General features: G+C 41.5%; 1 protein-coding gene across 2 annotated transcripts; it reads left to right on the top strand.

The window, feature by feature from the left end:
• Positions 1-1,115: 1,115 nt before the first annotated feature.
• LOC108130195 (protein FAM135A) lies at positions 1,116-23,299 on the top strand. Of its 2 annotated transcripts, XM_017248550.3 has the most exons (9): positions 1,116-1,345; positions 9,407-9,595; positions 11,083-11,411; positions 16,932-17,226; positions 18,882-18,911; positions 19,212-22,412; positions 22,477-22,688; positions 22,745-22,985; positions 23,043-23,299. In XM_017248550.3, the coding sequence occupies exons 2-9, from the start codon at positions 9,519-9,521 to the stop codon at positions 23,233-23,235; spliced, it is 4,578 nt and encodes a 1,525-aa protein (XP_017104039.2). In that variant the 5' UTR covers positions 1,116-1,345; positions 9,407-9,518; the 3' UTR covers positions 23,236-23,299. The 2 variants fall into 2 exon arrangements, with proteins under 2 accessions (XP_017104039.2, XP_070136386.1); XM_070280285.1 differs by lacking the exon at positions 18,882-18,911.
• The last annotated feature ends 580 nt before the right edge of the window (positions 23,300-23,879 follow it).

Genomic DNA, 23,879 nt, shown 5'->3' with positions numbered 1-23,879 from the left:
TTCGGCCAACATTGTTGCTGCAGATTCGCGACTTTGTCTGGCTGTCTGTCGCTATGGCCTTATCCTGCCTCCTTGCAGTCTGTCCTGTTTATCGGCCCTGTCCGACCGTCCTCGTGTCCAGCTGTTTGCCAAGAGCCTCGTCCTGCCCGACCCGCCACCTGGTTGAGATGCCGCCGGCAAGGGCTAGTCTCCAAGTCCCCGGGGGAACAGACAGGACGAACAACGTGTTCGTTGTTTGAGCGACAGGATAAAGAGTGACAGGACCATTGACACGCATGCGCAGGGTGGTTGCCATTTAAGAGAACCAAGCTAAGTAGGGCTAGGTTATAAATTTTAAATATTCTTTAATATTCAAATATGCACTTAGCAATGTTTTTAAGAAAGGTACTGAAAATGGATATTGAGTTTGAAATTAAAAATTAAGTAATTCTGAAGAAAGTATCAAAATAAATAAATATTTTTAATTATTTTTGAAGTCCTAAGAATACTTTTTAGTAAATCGAACGTTTATCCTTAAAAACCAAGCCATTTTTTTTTAATAATCTTTAAAATTTAATAGGCTATAAATGTCTATCTTTAATCTAATGATCGATTATTTATTTGAAAAAATTTACTTTAAAAATAAATCATAAGAAAATTGTAAAATATATCGGTTGCTATCTTTTGGGATTCCCCCAGCGTCATAAATAAAACTGATGGCGATAAATATTTAGACATTTATGAAGCTCCTTTAAAACATCATTTGGCAGATTTCCAAGAATTTGAGTTATTAACCTCCTTTGTGGCAAGGCTTTCCAGTGAAATCGAAAGTGAAAGGCATAATTATAATCAATTAATCAATCACTTATCACCCGTCAGTGGCACAGCATTAAAATTCACATCCATCCAGCCTTCGTTTACTTGTACTATCGCCCCAATAATTCCAAAGAGAACATTTCTCTTTTAGCCAAAGTGCCTGAATTGTAAACTGAATTTAGTATTTGGCTAAAAAAAAAAACACGGCCAAGAGTACGAAGAAAAGTTCACCCGACGACGCACTCCGTGGAACGTTCTCAGTTCTGAGTTCACGGTTCTCGGTTCTGGGTTCTCATTTTCCGGCGCAGTTGGTTGTAGACATTTTCCCGGTACGGACGTGCGTTGTACGGCGGAAATTCTCAAACACGTTGCTGGCAACACGGGGCTAGTAGATAAAAAAAAGTATCAGCAGAGAATCACAATAATTCCGTTCGGTTGTTGCGGTTTTCGGTTCGCAACTTAATTTCATTAGCCACCGGAAAGAGCGCGAGGAAATGTCAGCCGTCAAGCAGCCGTGAAAATAGTTACCCGCAAATGGCCAAATAAAGAAGTGCGTAAATTATGACATCGTCCCCACAGGGGGAGGGGCAGTTTCAGTTAAAAAAAAATAAAATAAAAATAAAAAAAAGACGGCAGGAAGAGAGAGTGTGTGTGTCGGGGTTGTCTCTTCGGTTGCTCCTGCTATGTGTGTGTCCTGATAACATCGCAGAAAGTAAAATTAGGGCAAAATGCTCGGGAGCGTGTGCGTTACTGTGCTGTCCTGCTGCTGGTGCTGGGGTGCTGCCTTGCTGCCAGCCACTCCCACCACTTGACCGCCCTCGCTTAAAGTGTTACTCCTTGTCGCAGCCTAATTAATTCAATGACCTCCTCCTTCTCATTCTACCAGATAAAGGGCAGCCATATTTTTAAATTTTACAAAAAACGTCCGCCACACAAAACTTTTTCAATTGATATTTTTATTCCCTCACGCATACATATTATATTACCATTCCCCCCTCCTGAGAGGTGGGCATTTACATGGGACTCTTTGGGTTAATTATTTTTAAATTGCAAAAACATTTCGTACGCAAACCCGCAGAGCAAACGCAAAAATTTATAAATAAATTTCCCGTTTTTCATGGCCAACATGCCACACGAAAAATGAGCGACAAATAAAAATCGTTTGTAGGGCAAAAACCTCCTCGAAAAAAATACGTATAAAAAATAAATGCTACCCGAGAGAAAAGTGAATCAAAAATGGTATGAAAAGTATTTGAAACTGAGTGACAAGTGCGGCGGACACAGTATTTTTTTGTTGCCAAAAACCATCCTCGGGCTGAAATGTGCGAGAATTTATGATGCATTTAATTAAAACGGATTTCGGATGGGTCCGGGACGGCTACGGGACATTTACTCGCAAATTTGATGGTCGGCACAAAAAAAGGGACTAAATAGGGACTGCTTTACAGTCCTAGAGTGCCAACTGCGCCGAGCACTATGCTACAAAAAGTTTAAAATTGTGGAAACTAGGGACCTACAGATATAGGGATAAAATAGTTTCTATATTTTATTAACTATTCTTAGAAGGAAAGGATTTCTCCGAAAAAACCGTCTCCTACAACTATATTTAGGGCATGATTTATGGTCCTTGCCACCTTATCGATCTGAAATTCTAGATCCGCATAAAATATCGATTAATTATGGAAAACAACTCCTTTACTTTCGCATGACTAACTCAACAGAGTCGGTATTGTGGAGTTTATTAAATAAAGACCTTACCTCCAACGAGAAATTTCTTGCGGTTCTCCGGTTTCGCAGGCTGCGTGCCTAGTGTAATTTGGCTATATGTTGACACGACCGCCTATTAACCCACCCCTGCCACTGGCACTGGCACTGCCACCACCACCCCACACTCAGGTCCGACCTTTTGGCAAATGCGTGAGTCACATGTCAGCCAACTGTGAGAGTCGTCATCGTTCTGTCGGCCCTGGTACGTTCCGTCCTGTTCCCTACATCTCGGCCACTTCACGTCATGTTTCGGCCCACAACAAACATGACATTTTACGGTTCTTTTATGCTTGCCACATGTCACGACACAGTTAACTGCCGCATAACGCAAAGCAGCAAAAAGTACCAGCAGTAGCAACAGCAGCAGCATAACATAACGCAATTCAACTCCAACCAATGGAACTGAAACCACAGCCGGGAAGCCGGCAGAGGCAGGCATCTGAATCCCCTTTCGACTGTCACAGGACGATCCACAATGGCAGACAGGGGTTAAGAGCTTCTTCCTAATACCATTTCCAACGAGATATACGACCTGACCAGACACCCACATTTATTTATTTGCATTCGGATATACGAATATACGAAAATATAGCCCAGACAGGTATGCAATTATGCAAAAAGGGAGGCGTATCCTCGGGTTTGGGCTTTTAGGGCTCGGTCTCGGGCTGTCAATCAAAGGGAAATTGAAATTGCTGTCGACAATCGTGAGCTTTTAAGGTTAAATTTGGGATAACACTAAAGGGACATCAATTGATGAAATGCCAGGTGAAGTAGCCAACAATTTTGGATTTTTCCAAAAAAAAAAAGGAAGAAGAGAAGTAAGGACTACAAGACACCTTTTAATGCCTACACCTTCATAGTTTGTCTTTCGGTGGAAAACTTGTACTCTAATATAGCCCTACTACCTCTTATTTAATCAACTACCAGGTACCATACATATAGAAAAAAGGATAACCCTCAAGCACTTGAGGGCTGTTTGGAGAGAACAAGCAACTTGCCGGGGTTGACTTTTTTATTGCCGTCACTTGAGCCAATATTTGCACATTTCAACAATGTTGCCATTTTTTCCACGTGGGCGTAACCCTATCTAAGCCCTCTCCAGTCTCCAGTCCCCAGTCTCCTTACACCCTGCCTCCATCCTTATATTCTCCCATTCAGCCATGCATGCTTAAATGTAATGAAATATCCTGTTCCGGCTCCTGGCCCTCCTCCCTGTCATTCATCGTCGGTCTGGTCGCATAAAAAGGCTCAATTCAATTTTTTCCATACCCCACACCCCACAACCCACACCCGGAGCCATCCCGTTCCAACGTTTCGGTCTGCTGCCAATTCAAGTTTCCATTTTCATTAGAGAGTCGAGTCCAAACCCTAGAGGTCCTTCAGGTGCTCACATGCCTGGGCTTTCTCTCTGCTCGCTCCACACAATGCTCCTCAACTCGTTCAGCTTTGTTGGAGTTAACCAAGTGGGAAGGGTCCTCCAAAGGGTGGTCCTGGCGAGGAAGTGGGTACTTGGTGCATATAATTAAGTCATCCGGTTCTGGGATGATGCCATGTTGCATACATGCTTGGATATGCTGCACAAAGTTGAGCAAATTATGGATGTGGCGCACTAGTTAGAGGAGAAACCCATTCCCCCAGTCATGATGCATAATTCATTTCATTTAATTATCTCAACTCCTGGGATTTAAATATTTTAGTTTAGATAGCCTGGAACCTTACAGACATTACTTATTTTAAAGATATGTTTTACAGTTCTACCTTTAGGCAGATCTTCTTTAAATTTTATGATCTTTACCATCTCCTCTTTTCATTTCCATTTTATTTCGCAAAGCTCCTTTGAGCTCCGAGTCCAATCTTTCATCAGTTCGTGCCTTTTCCTTTACCAATTCCATTTGATGCGCCCCAAGATTTTCCACCCCACTATTTTTTCCATCAAGCCCAGACATTTCAATCGGTTACCCTCCTACGCTTTTCTTCTCAACCACTTCTGACATTTTTTTCCGGCCACGTGTAATACGAGAAAGCCACACAGACTGACCGTAAACGTTGACCAATTCCTTGCACTTGCCTGAACTTGCCACAAAGCTCGGTTTCCCACACCAGTTAGTCGGTTGCATTTTTCTTAACTTTTTTCTTTGGTTGTTGTTACTGTTGTTATTCTTGTTGCTATTTTGCAGTAGCTATTGTTATTGTTATTGTTGGCGTTGCACTTGAGTTGTTCCGCTCGCCCTTTATTGTTTCACCCTTCGACTTGCGGCCCCTTGAGTTTCTCGACACGTGCAACGTGAGCAAGTGGCCCGCCCGAACGCCCCTGGCATGGCCCAAAGCACGCGATGCACTTGGCCAAGATACCTCAGCTCTCAAAGCCCTTTTTTAGCCCCTTTACCCCTTTTTTTTTGTGAGCCACCCGTCAGCTGCAACTGTTGGCAATTTTTATAAACGACACTCTTGAGAATATATAAAGGTATTTTTTTTTTTAATTATTAAGAAGGAGTTTCTATTTTTTAAAACCTTAAACATTATACAAAATATTAAGAAAAGGTAAATTACTTTATTTTTTTAATAAAGAATTTATTATGGCATTTAATAGTCTTCTTAAACAGTACAGGCGTTTATAATAGAACTTCCTGTTTTCGATATCCCAACCTTAAAACTTAATATTACCAAAATTGTATACATTATAGGTACTACCAGGTATCCCCAAGTCTTAACCCCTTAAATACAACCTTCATACTTGCTTTATTGTTCACAAAATGAAAAGAATGAAAATGGGAACGGGGAGGGTCGAGAAAAATAATTTTCATGCTCACGGACGGCGACGATGTCGAGACTCGAGGGCATGTTTTTTTTTATAACGAAATGCTCGGAAAAATGTGAAGACCAGAGTTAGAACTCAGGATGTTTAACTTTCCGGAGTTGATGAATAATTTAAAGGACGAAACACATGTTCCTGTATTCAGGAATTTGCAGGCGGACGCAAAACAAATCGGTCGTTGAAACGTCTGATATGAAATTGCCTATTTCCGGATCTGTCTGGCCAGCATGGAGGAAGTCGGCATGGAGATGGGCTGAAAGATGGCAACCAAAAGTTACCGGACAACCAGATTGAATGAGCTTTCTTCTCTCGGTTTCCTGCAACACACAAAGATAACAAGCAACAAAAAGTAAACTTTTCTGCCTAGTTTCAAGTTGCATGAGATAAACATCAAGGAAGGAGCCCAAAGATTTTCCTCCAACTTGGATAAACTTAATTTGCTTAGTTATGCAAAGTTTTGGGAACAAGTTGGGGCTTTAAAAGCGAGCACTATACGAGTGGTTAATGATTTAAATCAAATGAAATTGAGCTTTCTGGGTATGAGAGGCCTATTCAGTTTCAAGGACCTTTTTTTGGTTGGCAACGGCAACGCAATCTTTTTGATCTGGACCGGAGGCTGCTGCTGGAAGCTAAACAAAATATTTTAATTAATTTTTTACAATCATAACGTTGGGCTTGAAAAGGAAATTAATTGAATTTATGTCCTTGAAATCAAGCCGAAAATAAAGCCGCCCGAAAAGGAAATACTAACAACCCATGGCATTAAATTGAAATATGAACATGAAAGCATTTCATTCATCAACAGAGCCCATCGACCTTAGACATTAACACATTCGCACACAATATGTGCGTCCTCCCCCAAACCTCTATATATGGATAGTATATGTATAGTATTATTTATCAAAAACAAGTAGAAGAAACGCTTGTATGAGAAAGAAACAGAACGTGTCGGGGTCACCAACTTATCTTCATCTGGGCCAGTGGGAAAGAACACATCTCGTCCCTCGTTTGTCTGCCATTGACGGGCCGTGCATAGCCAGCTCCTGCTGTTCCTAGTCCTGCTGCTGCTCCTTTTTGTCCTTATTTTTTTCTTCTCTGCCTCCCTCTTAACCATTTGGACTGGGGCCAGACATCGAAACGAGGCGGCAATAATTTAGGACACACGTAACGTAAAAAGAAGTTGGCCAGAAGAGGGTTCCTCTTCGGGATACTTTAAGAGATAGCTAAGGTCCCTTTCTCATTTCCTTTCCGCGGAAGTCCTTTTTTCCCCCTGCCTCTGTTACCCCCTCTCTTTCCTTCTCTGGCAGAGGCATTAGGGATAATCATTACGATGATAAGCACGAACGATTTGATTTCTCCCGTTTATGAGACCGTTGTCATCGACAGTTTGTATAGGATGGCCCATTGAAACATGGGGCGATCGGAAATTCTGGGCTTATGTTTTGGGGTCTTTATATCTTTTTGTTTGTTTGGCTTTGCTTTTGTTTCGATAAGTGACTCAAGTGGCTTTGGTAGCTTTATTTTTATGATATTGTCAGTGGTTGGTAAACGCTACTTCGCAGCTCATTTCCTTTATTATTTTAGGTAGCCACCGAATAGTTTTCAATTAGAAACTTTATCCTTTGACAGCTCTTTTATTTTTATTATTATTCTAGTTTGGTCTTTTGTGCAATTTTCAATTAGAAAGTTGATGAATGCGTTTCAACTTGCCAAAGCTTTTGTGCCCAAACCTCTAAGTATTCCCCCAAAAAAAAGGAAAATACTCCATTATGGTTTTAAAATTCCACTGCCCCCCCTACACTTTCCGCACAAATGTGTTTTGGTTGAGCTTTTAAAAAGTTTCCGCTTCCCGTTTTCTATATTTTTTCTTTGTACTCGCATTGTTGGCACTTTATTCACAATTCGGTTTTTTGCGTGAACTTTAGCGATGACCTAGTTTCCCTCTTATCCTCAATCCCCGTCTCCGCACCTATCTCAATCAACATCGAAACGAAAAAGTTATTGCAAAAAAAATTTCCAACAGACAACGCGGCGTATGCGTAATGGGTGAAAGTTAAAGAAACATTTGAAACTGTTTTGGGCAACTTTTCCAGCTCTATAGAGGCCGGGCTTGTGTGTAGGCGTAAAACTAACAAGCAAATTTGCTTTTAATTTCGAAAAGCCAAAGCCGAAAATCCGCCGTCTTTATAAAACATTTCAAATTCATGAACACAAATATTTGTCGAGCTGTGTGGGTGGAGGGTTCGGTTTTTGGGGTTTCTAGGCGTATACTTAATGACAAAGTAAGTCAAAATGTAGCGACAACATTTGCTCATACATCATGGGATAAAATGAGACGGTGGGGGGGGGGGATAGAATGCGGCAGGATAGCAAAGCAAGCGGTTTAAGGACTTTGCTAACAAATGGCATCATCACTTTCATTTAACCACTGTTGCAGCTTATAGTACGTACAGTGCGTTTGATAGCTGTAAGTCAGGGTCTGTTCAATATAGTATGAGAGATAATAATGATGTATGATGATAATAGATAAATAATTTATGTTCATGGTATATATATCCTATATTGTATCTAATAGATCATAAATCATTTATACATATATAAAAGATACATCATACATATCTGAAGAATTTGAAAGTTTTACAGAGTTTAGAAAAAGTTACTAAATTGTATAATTTTTTATTTTAGTTATAAAATACAGAAAGTATCCGATTCAGTTCTATAAAGCTTACTTTAAAAATCATTCCATTAATTAATAATTAAGGAACAACTAGTGATTGACATTTTTGTGTCGTCTTTAATGAATTATAAGCTATAGTCTTGTCTGATAATGTAATTGCACCACCCGCTTTCCAACCCACACCCACCTTACTTGGCTTACTTAGGTTAACCCACATTGACAGAGACAGAGATAGGATAGAGACAAAGACAGAGAAAGAGACAGACAACCCAATGAGGGAGTAAGATGGGTAGACCATCCTTAAAAATCCGCGCGGCGAACAGAACTCTTTCATCATGTGGCACAAGAAGCTCATGAAGCAGCAGCAGCAACAGCAGAATTTTCTTGCCTCGCTTCCATTGTGTCAACAAGCGAGGTCACCCCAAAAGTGGGTGGTGAGTGGCTAAGGGTGTGGGGGACATTAACTGCAGCACATTAATGTTATTGTAGGCGTGGGTTTCGCCGGCGACTGACTGACTGAGTGACTGACTTTCTCGTTTTCGCTTTCGCTGAAAGGAGCTTTTGTTGTTTGGCGATTAAAAGTTGTCCCTGTTGTTGCTATTGTTGTTGTTATTATTGTTGTTGTAGTCTTCCTTTCGCTTATGCCCTCATTCGTATGACATCGTGACGGGGCTTCCCCTATTTTGTTCTCCGTCTATTGTTAGTATTGGTGTTGTTGTTGTGGCTGACCCGCTAACCTCAGAAGACAGAACACACAAACAAAAAAAAGAAAACCCCCGCACACACACACTGTGTTACTTGTGCACAAGGAAAAAAGTAATCCTGGTTCTGCAAACTAAACTTTTTTGTTCCAGGATAAGCTTGGAAAACATTTTCTTTTCAATTGGATTTTTATTTAAACATATATTTGTTACAAGTAAAAAATGAAATATTGTTTCATTAAATATACATATGAGTTAAACTTAAAATATATCCAATATAATTCTCAAAACTTCAACAAAACCAAACTAATAAATATCAATTTTAATCTTCATCCATATTTTTCATTGTATTATTTTTTTCTAAGACATATATGTATTTCCTCTTGGTGTGGCATAAACCACCCACATTTGTGGCAATAACGCGAACTCGGCAAATATCGTCCACTTGGCACAGTTTCCTCGCACAATTACGGGCCAATCAATTGCCCAAGCTGTCAATAGTTGTTGCCAATAAATTTATTGAGAGCACGGCAATCGAACTTGGCTGCAACGCCATTTTAGCCAGGGGCTCTGCAGTCAGCATGGAAAAAAAATAAACAAAATAAAAGTAAAAACTTATCGCAAATTTTTATGTACTTTCTTTTTTTTCAGGCAAGAGCCAATGAACTTGCTAAAAACTTGAACTAACCACAAAAAGGAGGAGCCGAAGGAGGAGTAGTCGAAGCCGGAGGAGGAGGAGAAGCAGGGCCAGGGTCAGGGTATCATGGGCGACTTACAAGCCACCATCGAGTTCTCCGTCGAGCTGCACAAGTTCTTCAATGTGGATTTGTTTCAGCGCGGGTGAGTTTGTAGCCACGTTTTAAAAAGCACTTTCGACCAGAATGATGTATTCATTTGAAAGCCCGTTAAGTAAGAAAATAAACACGAATAAACTTTTATTACAATGTCAGAGGAAATTGATCGATAAGCTGGCAAATAGGTTTCTCAAATAAAAAGCCATGAAACAAATTAAGGACAAATGTTTTTCCTAAAGTATTTAAGCTTTTTATGGCATAAACATCAGTCTAATAGGTCTGTAAACTTGTATAATTTTTCTTAAAATCCAAAAAAAAAAACAAACCACTTAAAAAATCCAAAGCCAAAAATAGTTTTTCCAATTAGTACTTTTCTGTGTGCATATTAATGACGATGATTTGCAGTTTGCAGATACTTTGTATACATATTGCAAACATTCAAGGAATCTGGGTCGATTGGGACATTACACACTCCTCGCCTCTCACAGCCCCCTGACACTGCCTGCCATTGGTACAGAAATTGTCAAATAAAATTGTTAATTTTTTGGCTCCAATTTGTTGAGTACACTCACATATCGCCTCGCACAGACAGGTGTTGATCAAACAAAAACAATTGCAGTGCAATAAGCAAATAAAAAGAGTCTACTACCAATCAGAAAAACAGTGGCAGTGGTGTAGACTATACACTTCAAACAAATATATGGACATGAAGCTTAAATTGTATATTAAATGTTTTATTTTTTTTTCTGTTTTTAAAACCCTGGCTAGCTTGGTGCATGCAACTTGTAGTGACCGTACTACTCACTAATTGTCTGCCAAGTGTTTATGGGATTTCAATTTGTTGCTGCTGCTCTTGACGTTGCTTCGGCCCTTGAAGAAAAACGCAATGCCCCCATAGGGGCTAAGGGGTATAGGGTGTGGGGCTTAGGGGCCAGTAGCTCGTGTTTTAAAAATACTTAACAAAAAGAAAGCAACGCAGCATATACACATGTGCGCAAATACAATGGTTCTGGGCTGATTTTTATGTGTACTTTTTCTTTGATTTTCTTTTGTATTTGGCTGTCAGTGAACATGACGCTGGCGACAGTCGAGGTGTCAGTGGCCGACACAGCTCCTGGGAATTGAGGCTTTCTGATCTTTAAATATTTTGACAGCAATGGATTAAAAAGATATTAGAGAAGGAAAGCAGCAATAAAAAACAGGAAACCTTACAAAAAAAAATACGTATACGTATGGTATATAACACGTATACGCCATGTTGCCTGTATTTCGTATTAAGATTAAACTTTTTTTTTCGTACCAAGCCAACAGATAGAAAATGTATAACCAAAAATTTATACAATGCTGTTCATTCAAGAAATTTAATTTAAATTATGAAAATAAACCAAATTGGCATAAATTATTTTATTCTTTTCAGCTCTGATTTATGATATCGAGCATATTAATGCGCTTATTTAAACCGCATTTATTTTCGCAATTGATTAACTTTATTTAATGCTCAAATGTATTGTTCCATTGTCATTTACCCGCCAGGCTCTACCAGGTGCGTTGTGGCCTTCGAGTCTCGCCCCGTCTGCCCGTTCAGGTGGAGACCAGCATACCGGAAACGAACGGCCCCGGTAAAGCAAACGGACACGCCAACGGACCCGGATCCGCCACCGACCATGGCAGCGACAGCAGCGACCGGGGTGAGCAGTTGTCGCCGGGGGAGGTGCCACCCCTGGGCGGATCCTCCCTGGCGGGCAGCTGCTCATCCGCCTCGGTTATCAACGGGAGCGGCGCCTCGCGTATATTTCAGATACTCTACCGCAACGAAGAGGTTCCGCTGCGCGACATCATCCATTTTCGCAGCCACTTGCTGGGTGAGTGACCTAACTAGGCTGCCGAATAAATTTTCGCCCGGCCGAGTGCCAAGAATGCGAAAATGCAACACTGCCGCATTGCTGGCATCTCACAGTCGGTTGTAGGCCAAAATAAGCGTATCTACGAAAACAAATTCTGGCTGGAACTAGAACTATTCAAATTAATTGTTGAAAATGTCCATTCTCTAAATGGTGGTTTTGTGTATCAACAAAACAAAGTCTGTAGAATTTAATGAAAATTTAAGGAAAATCCGAATCATTCAAGGTATTCCGCTCCAGAATGCGGTGATTATTTCCAGCGAAAGCATCGCTGGAGACCAAATACTACCATTTAGATCAATAGTTCATTTTTATAGATTTTTGAATGGGACCCTCCTAAAATTTCCAAACATTTTCCAAAAAATTATGATTTCATATTAAAATGTAGATCGATTCACCCACGAATCGATTAAGGTATTCCGCTAAAGAAACGGATTATTATTTCCAAAGATATGGCTTTCGCTGGGGACCAATTAGTGGCCTCATTTCAATTCTATGCAATTTAAATTTTTTTTAAGGGAAACCGCCAGAAAAATTTTAAAAAATTCTCAAAAAAATTATGTTGCCATATTTTGATGCAGATTTATGAAGAAAAGATCTACAAATCGATTAAGGTACTTCGCAAAAGAATCGGATGATTATTGACAGAGATATGGCCTTCACAGTGGATGAAATGGTCCTTCCATGGGTTTTCCCCAATTTTGAAGGGGACCCTCCAGAAAATTTTTGAAAAATTCTCAAAAAAATTATGTTCCTATATTTTGATGCAGATTTATGGAGAATAAATCTACAATTCGATTGAGGTACTTCGCTAAAGAATCGGATAAATATTGGCAGAGATATGGCATTCACAGTGGATGAAATGGTCCTTCCATGCATTTTCCACAATTTTGGAGGGGACCCTCCAGAAAATTTTGGAAAAATTCTCAAAAAAATTATGTTCTCATATTTTGATGCAGATTTATGAAGAATAAATCTACAAATCGATTAAGGTACTTCGCAAAAGAATCGGATGATTATTGACAGAGATATGGCCTTCACAGTGGATGAAATGGTCCTTTCATGGGTTTTCCCCAATTTTGAAGGGGACCCTCCAGAAAATTTTGGAAAAATTCTCAAAAAAATTTTGTTGCCATATTTTGATGCAGATTTATGAAGAAAAGATCTACAAATCGATTAAGGTACTTCGCTAAAGAATCGGATAAATATTGGCAGAGATATGGCCTTCACAGTGGATGAAATGGACCTTCCATGGGTTTTCCCCATTTTTGAAGGGGACCCTCCAGAAAATTTTGGAAAAATTCTCAAAAAAATTATGTTCTCATATTTTGATGCAGATTTATGAAGAATAAATCTACAAATCGATTAAGGTACTTCGCAAAAGAATCGGATGATTATTGACAGAGATATGGCCTTCACAGTGGATGAAATGGTCCTTTCATGCATTTTCCCCAATTTTGAAAGGGACCCTCCAGAAAATGTTGGAAAAATTCTCAAAAAAATTATGTTGCCATATTTTGATGCAGATTTATGAAGAAAAGATCTACAAATCGATTAAGGTACTTCGCAAAAGAATCGGATAAATATTGACAGAGATATGGCCTTCACAGTGGATGAAATGGTCCTTCCATGGGTTTTCCCCAATTTTCAAGGGGTCCCTCCAGAAATATTTGGAAAAATTCTCAAAAAAATTATGTTGCCATATTTTGATGCAGATTTATGAAGAATAAATCTACAAATCGATTAAGGTACTTTGCTAAAGAATCGGATAAATATTGGCAGAGATATGGCCTTCACAGTGGATGAAATGGACCTTCCATGGGTTTTCCCCAATTTTGAAGGGGACCCTCCAGAAAATTTTGGAAAAATTCTCAAAAAAATTATGTTCTTATATTTTGATGCAGATTTATGAAGAATAAATCTACAAATCGATTAAGGTACTTCGCAAAAGAATCGGATGATTATTGACAGAGATATGGCCTTCACAGTGGATGAAATGGTCCTTCCATGGGTTTTCCCCAATTTTGAAGGGGACCCTCCAGAAAATTTTTGAAAAATTCTCAAAAAAATTATGTTCCTATATTTTGATGCAGATTTATGGATAATAAATCTACAATTCGATTGAGGTACTTCGCTAAAGAATCGGATAAATATTGGCAGAGATATGGCATTCACAGTGGATGAAATGGTCCTTCCATGCATTTTCCACAATTTTGGAGGGGACCCTCCAGAAAATTTTGGAAAAATTCTCAAAAAAATTATGTTCTCATATTTTGATGCAGATTTATGAAGAATAAATCTACAAATAGATTAAGGTACTTCGCAAAAGAATCGGATGATTATTGACAGAGATATGGCCTTCACAGTGGATGAAATGGTCCTTTCATGCATTTTCCCCAATTTTGAAGGGAACCCTCCAGAAAATTTTGGAAAAATTCTCAAAAAAATTATGTTCCCATATTTCGATGCAGATTTATGAAGAATAGATCTACAAATCGATTAAGGTACTTCGCTAAAGAATCGGATGAATATTGACAGAGATATGGCCTTCACAGTGGATGAAATGGTCCTTTCATGCGTTTTCCCCAATTTTGAAGGGAACCCTCCAGAAAATTTTGGAAAAATTCTCAAAAAAATGATGTTTCCAAAGTTTGATACCGATTTATGGAGAATAGATCTACAATTCGATTGAGGTACTTCGCTAAAGAATCGGATGATTATTGGCAGAGATATGGCCTTCACAGTGGATGAAATTGTCCTTCCATGCATTTTCCCCAATTTTTGAAAAGTTATCAAAAAAATTATGTTCCTATATTTTAATGTAAATTTATGGAGAAACCGTTCATGAATTTTTTAAGGTATTCCTCCCAAGAATTCGATCATTATTGATAATGATATAGTTTTCTTTAAGGTAACATTTTTCTCCCAAATCTCTTCCATTCCAAATTTTAGAAGATTCCTCTAAGGTACCCTCTCATGTCAGATAGTGAATGAAAAAAATGCAAGCGAACTTTTCCGAGTGCCAAGAATGCTGAGAATTCCCCATTGGCGCATCGGTGACATTTTGAAGATATATCTAAGATATGTCTAAAAAAGAAGTGAAAAAGTCACCCAAAGTGGGTAACCAGACACCAAATCACTCGCTCACTCAGCGCGGACAGCGAAACTTTGAGAACCGAAATGAGTTTATTGTTGGATTGGAAATATAAATCAAATTGTCAAAGCCCGGGCAAAGTTTTTCGGGTGGAAGAACTTTTGAGCTCTGGGAATTCCAGGGGGATGAAGTTGATGACCACACGGGACAGATGGCGATGTCGATGGCGGAGACGTATGGCAGGACAAACTTGGGTTTGGAAATTTCCACCTAATTGCATTTATTGCTGGCTGCAGCTAAAAGGATTTTTGCTGCTCCGGCTGCAATGCAATTACGGCAAGTTGGGAAACTCCTTTTGAGAAAATTCACCATCGCAGCTCTTTTCTTGTGGACTTTCTTATTTTTAGTCCGGCCGAGCAGAAAACTAGGTCAATGTGCTGGCCAAGTTTTCTTATTAACAAAACGAAGACCCAGAATATAGAGGGCAAAAGGCCAAGAACATATTCAAAAAAGTAAACAATTAAGGCTACATCTTTAATATTAAAAATAGCATGAGCATGAAAGCCTCATAAAACAGACAAATTGAAAGTAATTTTCCGCAGTAATGGAGGCCCAAAAAAAAATATATAAAAATACATATAACATATATATCGTATAAAAAGATATTTTTATTTGAATATTTATGGGAATTGTGTAAAGAAATGAAAACAAAAACAATGAACGCTCTCTTGAGAAAAAGTGTGAGAATGATGAGCACTTGACAGACTGCCTGTCTTTATGAATTTTCCTGGTTTTCCACGCCTCTTTTATTTGGTTTCTTTATTGTTTTCCTTTTATTTTTGTATCCTTCCACTCATATCCTTTGGCTGTCAGCGAAGAAGAACAAAAACAATAGAAACATCATCCACTTGGCTGCCGAGTAAAGTGATTAATTCATTTGGACAAGTTTTCCAAGCATGTGTGAAGGAAATCTAGAAAAGAAAGCCGCAGGAATACGAAAAAACCAGCAGTTTTCCACCAACAACAAAAAAAACAGCAACAAGAGTAACTTTTTACTTGACAGCTTTCTGTCTGCTGTTGATGTTTCGCATGTGTGGTGGTGTGATTGTTTTGGTTTTCCCTTTTTCCGCTTTTCCTAACTGTGCAATTTATCTTTCGCACACGCAGGATACTCTCTGAAAAAGATGGCAAGAGAGCACTGAAAAGAATTCTTATGATGTTTAAAAGGAATCATTTTTTAACCCTTGAAAAGCTTACCTTGAAAATCCTAAGAATAACATTTAAAGATTTATTTTTACCAATTTTGTATCCTTTTAAATATTTTTTTCTGCTTAATAAAAATTTTTATGACAAAAAATAAAATAAACTATGTGGAACAGTTGTCTCCACTTGTGAAATCCTTAGCATTTAAATGATTTGAGCCAAAAAGCAATTGTCACCACGGATGCTGAACCACATGGCGGATGAGTGATGCGGGACACCCGAGTAAATCTGAAACGTAGAGGAGATGGAGATGAAGTCATGCCTACCCGGCTCTGTTCTTTTTATTGCCTTTTTGCGATGGATAAATCCTTATTTTATGAAAACAAATGAATTTTATGGCCACACACACACTCACACCCGCATCCTTGGCTGAAGGCTAAAAGAATCCTAAGTAGCTGCCCCATAAACCTCCATCGACATGTGAAGCAAATTGAATTTGATTAACATTTTTAGCTTGTGAACGAGATGGTCGGGAATTATGGAGCTACATGAAAGGTATCGCTTAAGGATGGGAAGAGGAAGGTCTGATGGTTATGATTATGGAGTGGCAGGTGGAATAATCGTTGATATTGATGAATACGAAATGGTATAAGATAGACGATTTAGCTCACTTGTTGCTCGAATAAAGGTAACGAAAGAAACTTAGAATTTTAGGTAATACTTGACCTATTCTAACCCTTTATAAATTAAACTTAAAAACCACATTAGCCTTCTGGCTTGAATCCACAATGAAAACTTAATTGATTGAGTTTCTAGCCCAACTGAGAGAAATGTGCCTGAGTCATCGATTTCCGGCCAATAGTTTGCGGTCTTGGATGAAGTTTGATTTGGCTTTGTCGCATGCACAACTACATGGGCATTAACCCATTTTGTTTGAGGTTTTGAGCCACACCCACCCACTTTTGTAACGCCGGGCCTAAACGAAAATCAATACAAAAAGCAAATAACCTGAAGACTGAATTGAATTGGACTTTGGGGGGAATGGTGAATGGTGTGGGAATATGCTGAGTGTTTGCCGGTTGGATTTTCTGCCGCATTTATCCCGGGGATTTGCAGTTCACTCAACCTTAAGACAGAGACCTACCTGATCCTGATGTCTGGTTTTATTTTTTTTATCATTGCAGTTGACAGTCGTCACCTAAAGGAGTCCATTGAACGGGCCGAGTTTTCACTGCAACTGGAGCTCTGGTTTGGGGAGCAGAACGGCGTAAGCAATGGAAGCAGCGGAATGGGTGGCAGTTACTCGGGCGCCACTTCCTCCACTCTGACACTGGCCTCTACGAGGAACCTGCAGCTTAACTTTCATCCAGGACGTGGCCTTCACTATCATCTGCCGGTGCTGTTCGACTATTTCCACTTGGCGGCCATCAGTGTGGGCATTCACGCCAGTCTCGTGGCTCTCCATCAGCCTTATATCAAGTGAGTAGAGGGGACATCCACTGGAAAATATTTGGTACCTTTTGTCGAAAATTATTAAAACAATTTTTAGGAAAATTAGTTGCAGGGAGCCATCATTACAAACTTTATTCATGTGTCTGATTTGATTTTAAATTCATTTTATTAAGCAAAAGCTCTAAGCTTAGTTTCTCAAAGTGTACCTGCGAGTTCAAGTGTCAGGAGCTAGGATGCAGAGGATGCAAAGTGAAGATGACAACATGATCTCTAATGTCAACGTTGATATAGTCATATTTTTCACAGTAAATTGAACCCAACACCGCCTGTGGGCGATGCAATGGGCGATATCTGCGGGTAGTGGGCGTGCCAGCTCCTCCTAGCCGTGTCCTGTTATCATGTCCTGTTGCGTGGGGACTGCAGCATCAACGCCCCCGCTGAGAGAGGGAGTGAGCTAGGGGGTTTATGTAGTCAACCGGCGGCCAGTTACCCGCACAAATCATTTCCAACTCATTAAAATTGCACACAGGCATCCTTGCCCCATTCTCCACTCTCCTAGACTTCCATCGGGGCACGCCCACTCCACTGCCCACTGTGCATACAAAAAGCAAGGAATAAAAAATATGATGGCATAAATTTTAATGACTCTCGCATTGCAATTGTCCTTTGGCTTCAACGGGGAAACAGTGCGACACGAAAAAAACTTGCAACGTTAACAAGACGCATGGGCGTTGCTGGGCTGGGGATCTGGGGGCGTGCCATCTTTGCCGGAGAACTCCAAGTTCCTGGTGCAGAGTCAATTTTTACGCCGTTTGATTCCACAAAAGTTTGTATCCTTCTGCAAGTATTTCCCTCACATTCTTCCGGAAAGTTTCCCTGCCATTTTCTTCATTTTTTAAATTTATTTTTTGGTCCCTCAGTAATTCTTTAATCTGTTTTGTATTGCCGAAAGTTCTCGGCAATTTTCGAGTGCAAATCCTCCGTTCCAGCCGCTGCTTGGAGTACCAATTTGTGGAGCTCGTGCAGCATCCTTTGGCAAATAAAATATGAAACGGAATTTGAAATTGGCGCCCCCTTACCGCCTTATCCTGCCCGTTCAATCTGCCTTTGTGTGTGACTCTATCTCTTTCATATGAATAAAATATCATCTCATTGGCCTCTGGAATTCCTTGCTGACCTTGGCCTTTGCCCTATGTGGGATATTCAAGCTGATTACACATCGCCGCCATTGCCGCTCCAATCCTGAAATTCCGCATCCCGCCGTTCTCGTGGGCGATGCCGTAAATTGCCTGATTATCTCGACGGGCTCACGGACCAATCATCCGGCGGAGTCTGATTTTTCAAAAGGGGGAAAGAAACTTTAAAATGTTTTTTTGGGGATTAAATTCATTGAGAATAAACCGCCAAAAGAAATCTTTTCAGTTCTTAAACCTCTTTCTCATATTTAGAATACTAATTCTTTGCTTTAGAAGTATATAGTTCCATTTAAAAAATAAGTTATTTTTAACATTTTCTTATCTCTAAGTTCTCTATAATTTCTGGATTCATTACTTTTTCATTTTCTATAATCTCGCATTCATTTATCCAATTTTTTTGCGCTCCAATGATATTAAACCCATATATTATACACATAATATAATATCACTATTTAATGGATCACTGAAAACTGATTGCGATTGCAGGAAAAGCATGTTCTCGTACATGAAATTCTGGTAAGAACCCATCATAACTCCATAAATCTCCGTAATTGTGTAAATTCCATAAAATCCACACCGCTCGGTACACGTAGTTGACGTAGTTTTTGTCGCCAGGAAGCTTTCTAAATGTATCTGTCCGCGTTTCTAGATGACTTTTATAGTTTTCTATACTTTTTATTTTAATCTAAATGGTAGTTTATACTTTATCTAAAAAAAAAAGAATCTTCTTATGTGTGTAGACAATTAATATTATAATTATTTATAAAAATCGCTAAATAATTTCGGTTTCTGTCTATTTTATTTATATATTTTTAGTGCCCCTCGGAGTTCAAAGCCTTGGAGTGCCGGAAAGTTAAGCTGTAGAGGAAATACCTCGCCAGGACCTTTGGAGGCGGTGTTCTTTGGACCCCAAATAGGCGGCACCACCAAATGCAGTGGCGGTCCTGCCGGCCGGTTGCTTCAATCCAGAGCTATTCACCGAGAGATCTGCTGCCTGCTCCTGGGCGCCATCGAACAGCTGAAAGCCACTTTGAATGAGTTCAGTACAGTGTTACCTCCAAGCATAAACTCCCAGATCGGCTCGCCGCCTTTGAGAGAAAACGATACCGCCGAGAGGTTGCAACTTTTACTGGATCAGGCCAAGCAGCTAGAGGCCGAGGAGGACTTTGCGATTCGAGCCAACTCCGACATAGCCCAGCTGTGTGCGGAGAGTATCTTCTGGTGGCGACGCGTCCTCCTGGCCTCCAGATCCTCGACAGCTGTGCACACGCTTCTGGCCCGGAAGCATCACATCCTGAGAGTGCGGCGTTTTGCGGAGGGTTTCTTTGTGCTGGAACAGCCGCGTCATGCCGCCGCCGCGGGTTGCCCGGAGCAGGCCAATGGTTCACCCTCTCCAGGACATTGTCAGGGCTATGTGGCCATTGCTGAGTTGGCCCGAAGGAGTCGCTACCTTCAGTCCCTGCCACCCCTGCCCGTCCACTGCACCCCCATTGATGGAGATGCCTCGTCGCTGCCTCTGATTTTTGAGGATCGTTATGTTACGTCCGGGAGTGGCTACAACCGACGAAGATCCGGCAGTGATACGCAGTTGGAGGAAACGATTTCAGTGGGTGGATGCCAGAAGCAGAAGGTGGACAAGACCCACTCCAGCAGCAGCTTGAATGGGATTAAGGACTGCCTGGCCTGCCACTTCGATTACGATTATCCGCAGACGAATGGTTCTGGGCCGGCACATCCGCATGCCAAGTGTGTGGTCACTCCGCGATTCGCTCTGGGCGGGGAAGTGCTCCAGGCGAGTCTCACCATAGCTCCCAACAAGGAGCTACCTCCTCCCGCTGTGGTTACTGCTCCCATCTCTGCGGCACTGCGTCACAACCTGTCCAGGCACTCCGTAACGGGTCTATTGGAGGATCTCGGCCTGGACACTAGCCTTCCGGCCAGGCACAGCAAGTCCCTGGACCAGTTGGATGGCTGCGAAGGATTGCCCACCAATCAGCCTCCTCCTAACAGTAATCACACCCTGCCACGACTCCAGGCTGATGATTTGATGAGGAATATCTGTGAATTCCGACAGCGTTATGGAAAGTTCGATTACCTGCACGAGATCAAGCTGCTGAATCCTCCCAAGCAACAGCAGCCAGCGCCACAGCAGCAACATCAGTCGCAGCAGTGCTCCAATGGCTACAACTCCCTGCCCAAGTCGATGGTGCCGCCGAGGAACTCGTATCCCCCGCCGCCTCCTAGTCAGCACACCACCATGCCCCGAAGCAGCTCCTCGCAAATCCCTCGAGCCGTGGAAATCGCCAGAGTACGAGTGTCGGACATCAAGGAGATGCTCCGCCAGGGTCAGTTAAGGAAGGAGTCCAGCAGCTCCGAGAGCGACATGATGCAGAAGCTCCAGATGCTGAGCTCCAACAGTGTACCCTTCCGCTTGGAGGGTGCCGGGAACGGGACTAGCAACAACAACACCACCAGCAGTGATCCCAACACAAGCGGTTTCAGCGAATCCCTGCCCAATCTGGCTCCTCCGCCAGAATTCGATTCGGACTCGCAGTTGAGGCGGCAGCGAAGCAACTCCACATCCTCGTTGAGCGAAGAGAGTGGCTGGGTGAGCAGCCGGAGGAGCTCGTTGGCCATTTCCAGTCCAGACACCATCACAAGTACGGGTCTAAACAACCGCCAGAGACACACCCAACTCAATCTAGGCATGGGCATGGCCATGGAGACGCGGCTGAACGGGGAGCAGTTAAGATTGCGCCTCCAGAAGGTACTCGAGCAGCAGCAGCTCCAGCAACAGCATCCTCACAAGACCCGCAAGCGGCAGGCAGCTGGATCCTCTAGTCAGAGCCGTACTCCGGCACGGCAGCAGGCGCCACAGCCAGAGGTGCACAAGAAGATCTCCTCGGTCACTGTGAATGTGAAGAGGGAGCGCTCTCGCTTCCATCTGGATAGACTGCGCCACCTGCCCAATGGGGAATCCACGGAGGTGGAGGAAATGGAGCCGCCGCCCCGTAGAAACCGACACAAGACTGCCTCGGCTGGCAGGTGCGAGAAATCCAAATCAGATTTTGATATCACGAGCATGAAGGATATGCAGCCGCTGGATGCGGTGTGCCTGCCGCCTCCTCAACAGTTTCAGGACCAAGAACAGGAACTGCCCATGACCCTGGCTCCGCCCCCACCGGATGAATTCCGGGATCCACCACCAGAACCAGCACCCATAGCTCCGATAGCTACTCCTGCTCCGCTGCCAGTTGCTGTCCCTGCATCACAACCGCCCTCCGGAAAAGCCAAAGTAATCGCCTGTCACTTGCCACCACCTTTGAAGGAACGCCAGCCAGTGGGTGCCATTGACAATCCAGTGTACCACATCTACGAGTCACTGCGTCCCATCTCCACGCCAGCCATATTCAGCAACAAGCCCGTTTTAAAATCGCATAGCTTGGCGGAACTGAAGAGACCCCAGAACCTGCAGAACCTTCAAAACCTGCAAACTCCTCAGAGTCATCAGTGCAAGTCCCATGCTGTAAATGGTAATGGATTAGAAAACGGCATGGATCCAGAACCTGATGAAAACAAGGAGAACTCCAATGCCCAAGTGAGGAGCAGCAAACAAAGTTCCGCATCTAATACCAACTCCAAGCACAAACGAAAGGGTCAGGTAAACGGAGGTTCCTCCGCCGTCCAGGAGGCACCGCCCAGCATATCGCTCTTGGAATTTGAGAAATATCGTGAAGAGTTCCGGAAACAGATCAAATACCAGGGTAGCATCTACTCGGATTACGTCCAGTTGGCCTCTGAGTTGCCGTATTTCTACATCAGCGATGAGTATCGAGCTTTTTCCCCGAACGGAATGCATTTGGTGATTTGTGTCCATGGATTGGATGGGAATTCGGCGGACCTTAGGTTGGTGCGGACCTATCTGGAACTGGGATTGCCTGGCGTTAATCTGGAGTTTCTCATGTCCGAGAGGAATCAGGGAGATACCTTCTCGGACTTCGACACAATGACTGATCGGTGAGTAGGAATACTGCCTATATTGGTCACAAAATACAAGAAATCCTATTGTTTTTTCTTCCAGGCTGGTAACCGAGATACTCTACCATATCGATAGCTGTGGTCTGAATCCAGCTCGCATCTCATTTGTGGCCCATTCCCTGGGTACTATCATAGTTCGAAGTGCATTGGCCAGGCCGCAGATGCGCCCGCTGCTTCCCCGGCTCCATACCTTCCTCTCCCTGTCGGGACCCCATCTGGGCACGCTTTACAATACCAGTGGTTTAGTGAATATGGGTAAGATTCCATCTCTTAAACACTATAGTTCCTCTAGTAAAGGCTTCCTTCCCAAGGCATGTGGTTTATGCAAAAGTGGAAAAAATCAGGATCCTTGCTGCAACTTTGCATGCGCGATACCACCGACATGCGGAATAGTTTCCTCTACAGACTGAGTCAAAGGAGCACCCTGCACCACTTCAAGAATATCCTTCTCTGTGGCTCCAGCCAGGATCGTTATGTTCCAGCCCATTCCGCACGATTGGAACTCTGCAAGGCTGCCTTGAGAGATAGCTCCACCCTGGGAACTATTTACAGGTATATATAGCTATAATGGTTTTACGATTTTTATTTAAAATATTCTTTATCTTTTAGGGAAATGGTACAAAATGTAATTGCTCCGATATTGGCCAGACCGGAACTGACTCTAGCCCGTTTTGATGTTCACCATGCTCTCCCGCATACGGCAAATACCTTGATTGGTAGAGCTGCTCATATTGCTGTCCTGGATTCGGAATTATTCATCGAAAAATTTATGCTGATCGCAGGATTAAAGTACTTTAGTTAACTGGCATATTAAGACCCCTAAAGAACCAACTTGACATTTTTAAAAATTAAATAGTACAGTACATACATTTCTGATTTTGAAATATTTTCTCCACATTGATTCACATTTGTATTTTTAGTTTTTGTTCTAACTTACTGATTATTCTAAAAAGTTCCTAATGAAATTAAAATTAATTTTGAAATATTCTTTATACTTAAACAATAATTTGTTTTATTTTTATCCTGCAATTATCCCTCCATTTACTCCACTTTTATTTTTAAAAGATGTACTGAACTTTTTAATAAAAGTAGAAAAATAAAAGTTATCTAATCAGGGTAATCATCACAGTCAGAACTAGATACATCAGATGAGCCAACTGATTTCAATTGATTTGCAATTGGAACAAGGAATTTATTAAAGAAAATCGTTAGACTTGAATTTTTTACCAAGGCAACTCTTTTGTAGCGAATTGATACTCACAGATACATTAAACGCGCAGAAAAGAATCAAAAATCAAAGAATGTTTAATCAAAAAACTATAACCAAAAAAAGCGGCATAACTGTTTAAAACGTGTTATCGATACTTACATTTTTAGCTCTAAGATTTAAATCACATACAAACCAAACACAAAATAATAATAACGAAAAACAGAAGCCAAAGACAT

Source organism: Drosophila bipectinata, chromosome 3L (genome assembly GCF_030179905.1).
Source record: "Drosophila bipectinata strain 14024-0381.07 chromosome 3L, DbipHiC1v2, whole genome shotgun sequence".
NCBI lineage: Eukaryota > Metazoa > Arthropoda > Insecta > Diptera > Drosophilidae > Drosophila > Drosophila bipectinata.
Note: the sequence above shows the minus strand (reverse complement) of the source record. Positions and strands in the feature narration are given on the sequence as shown.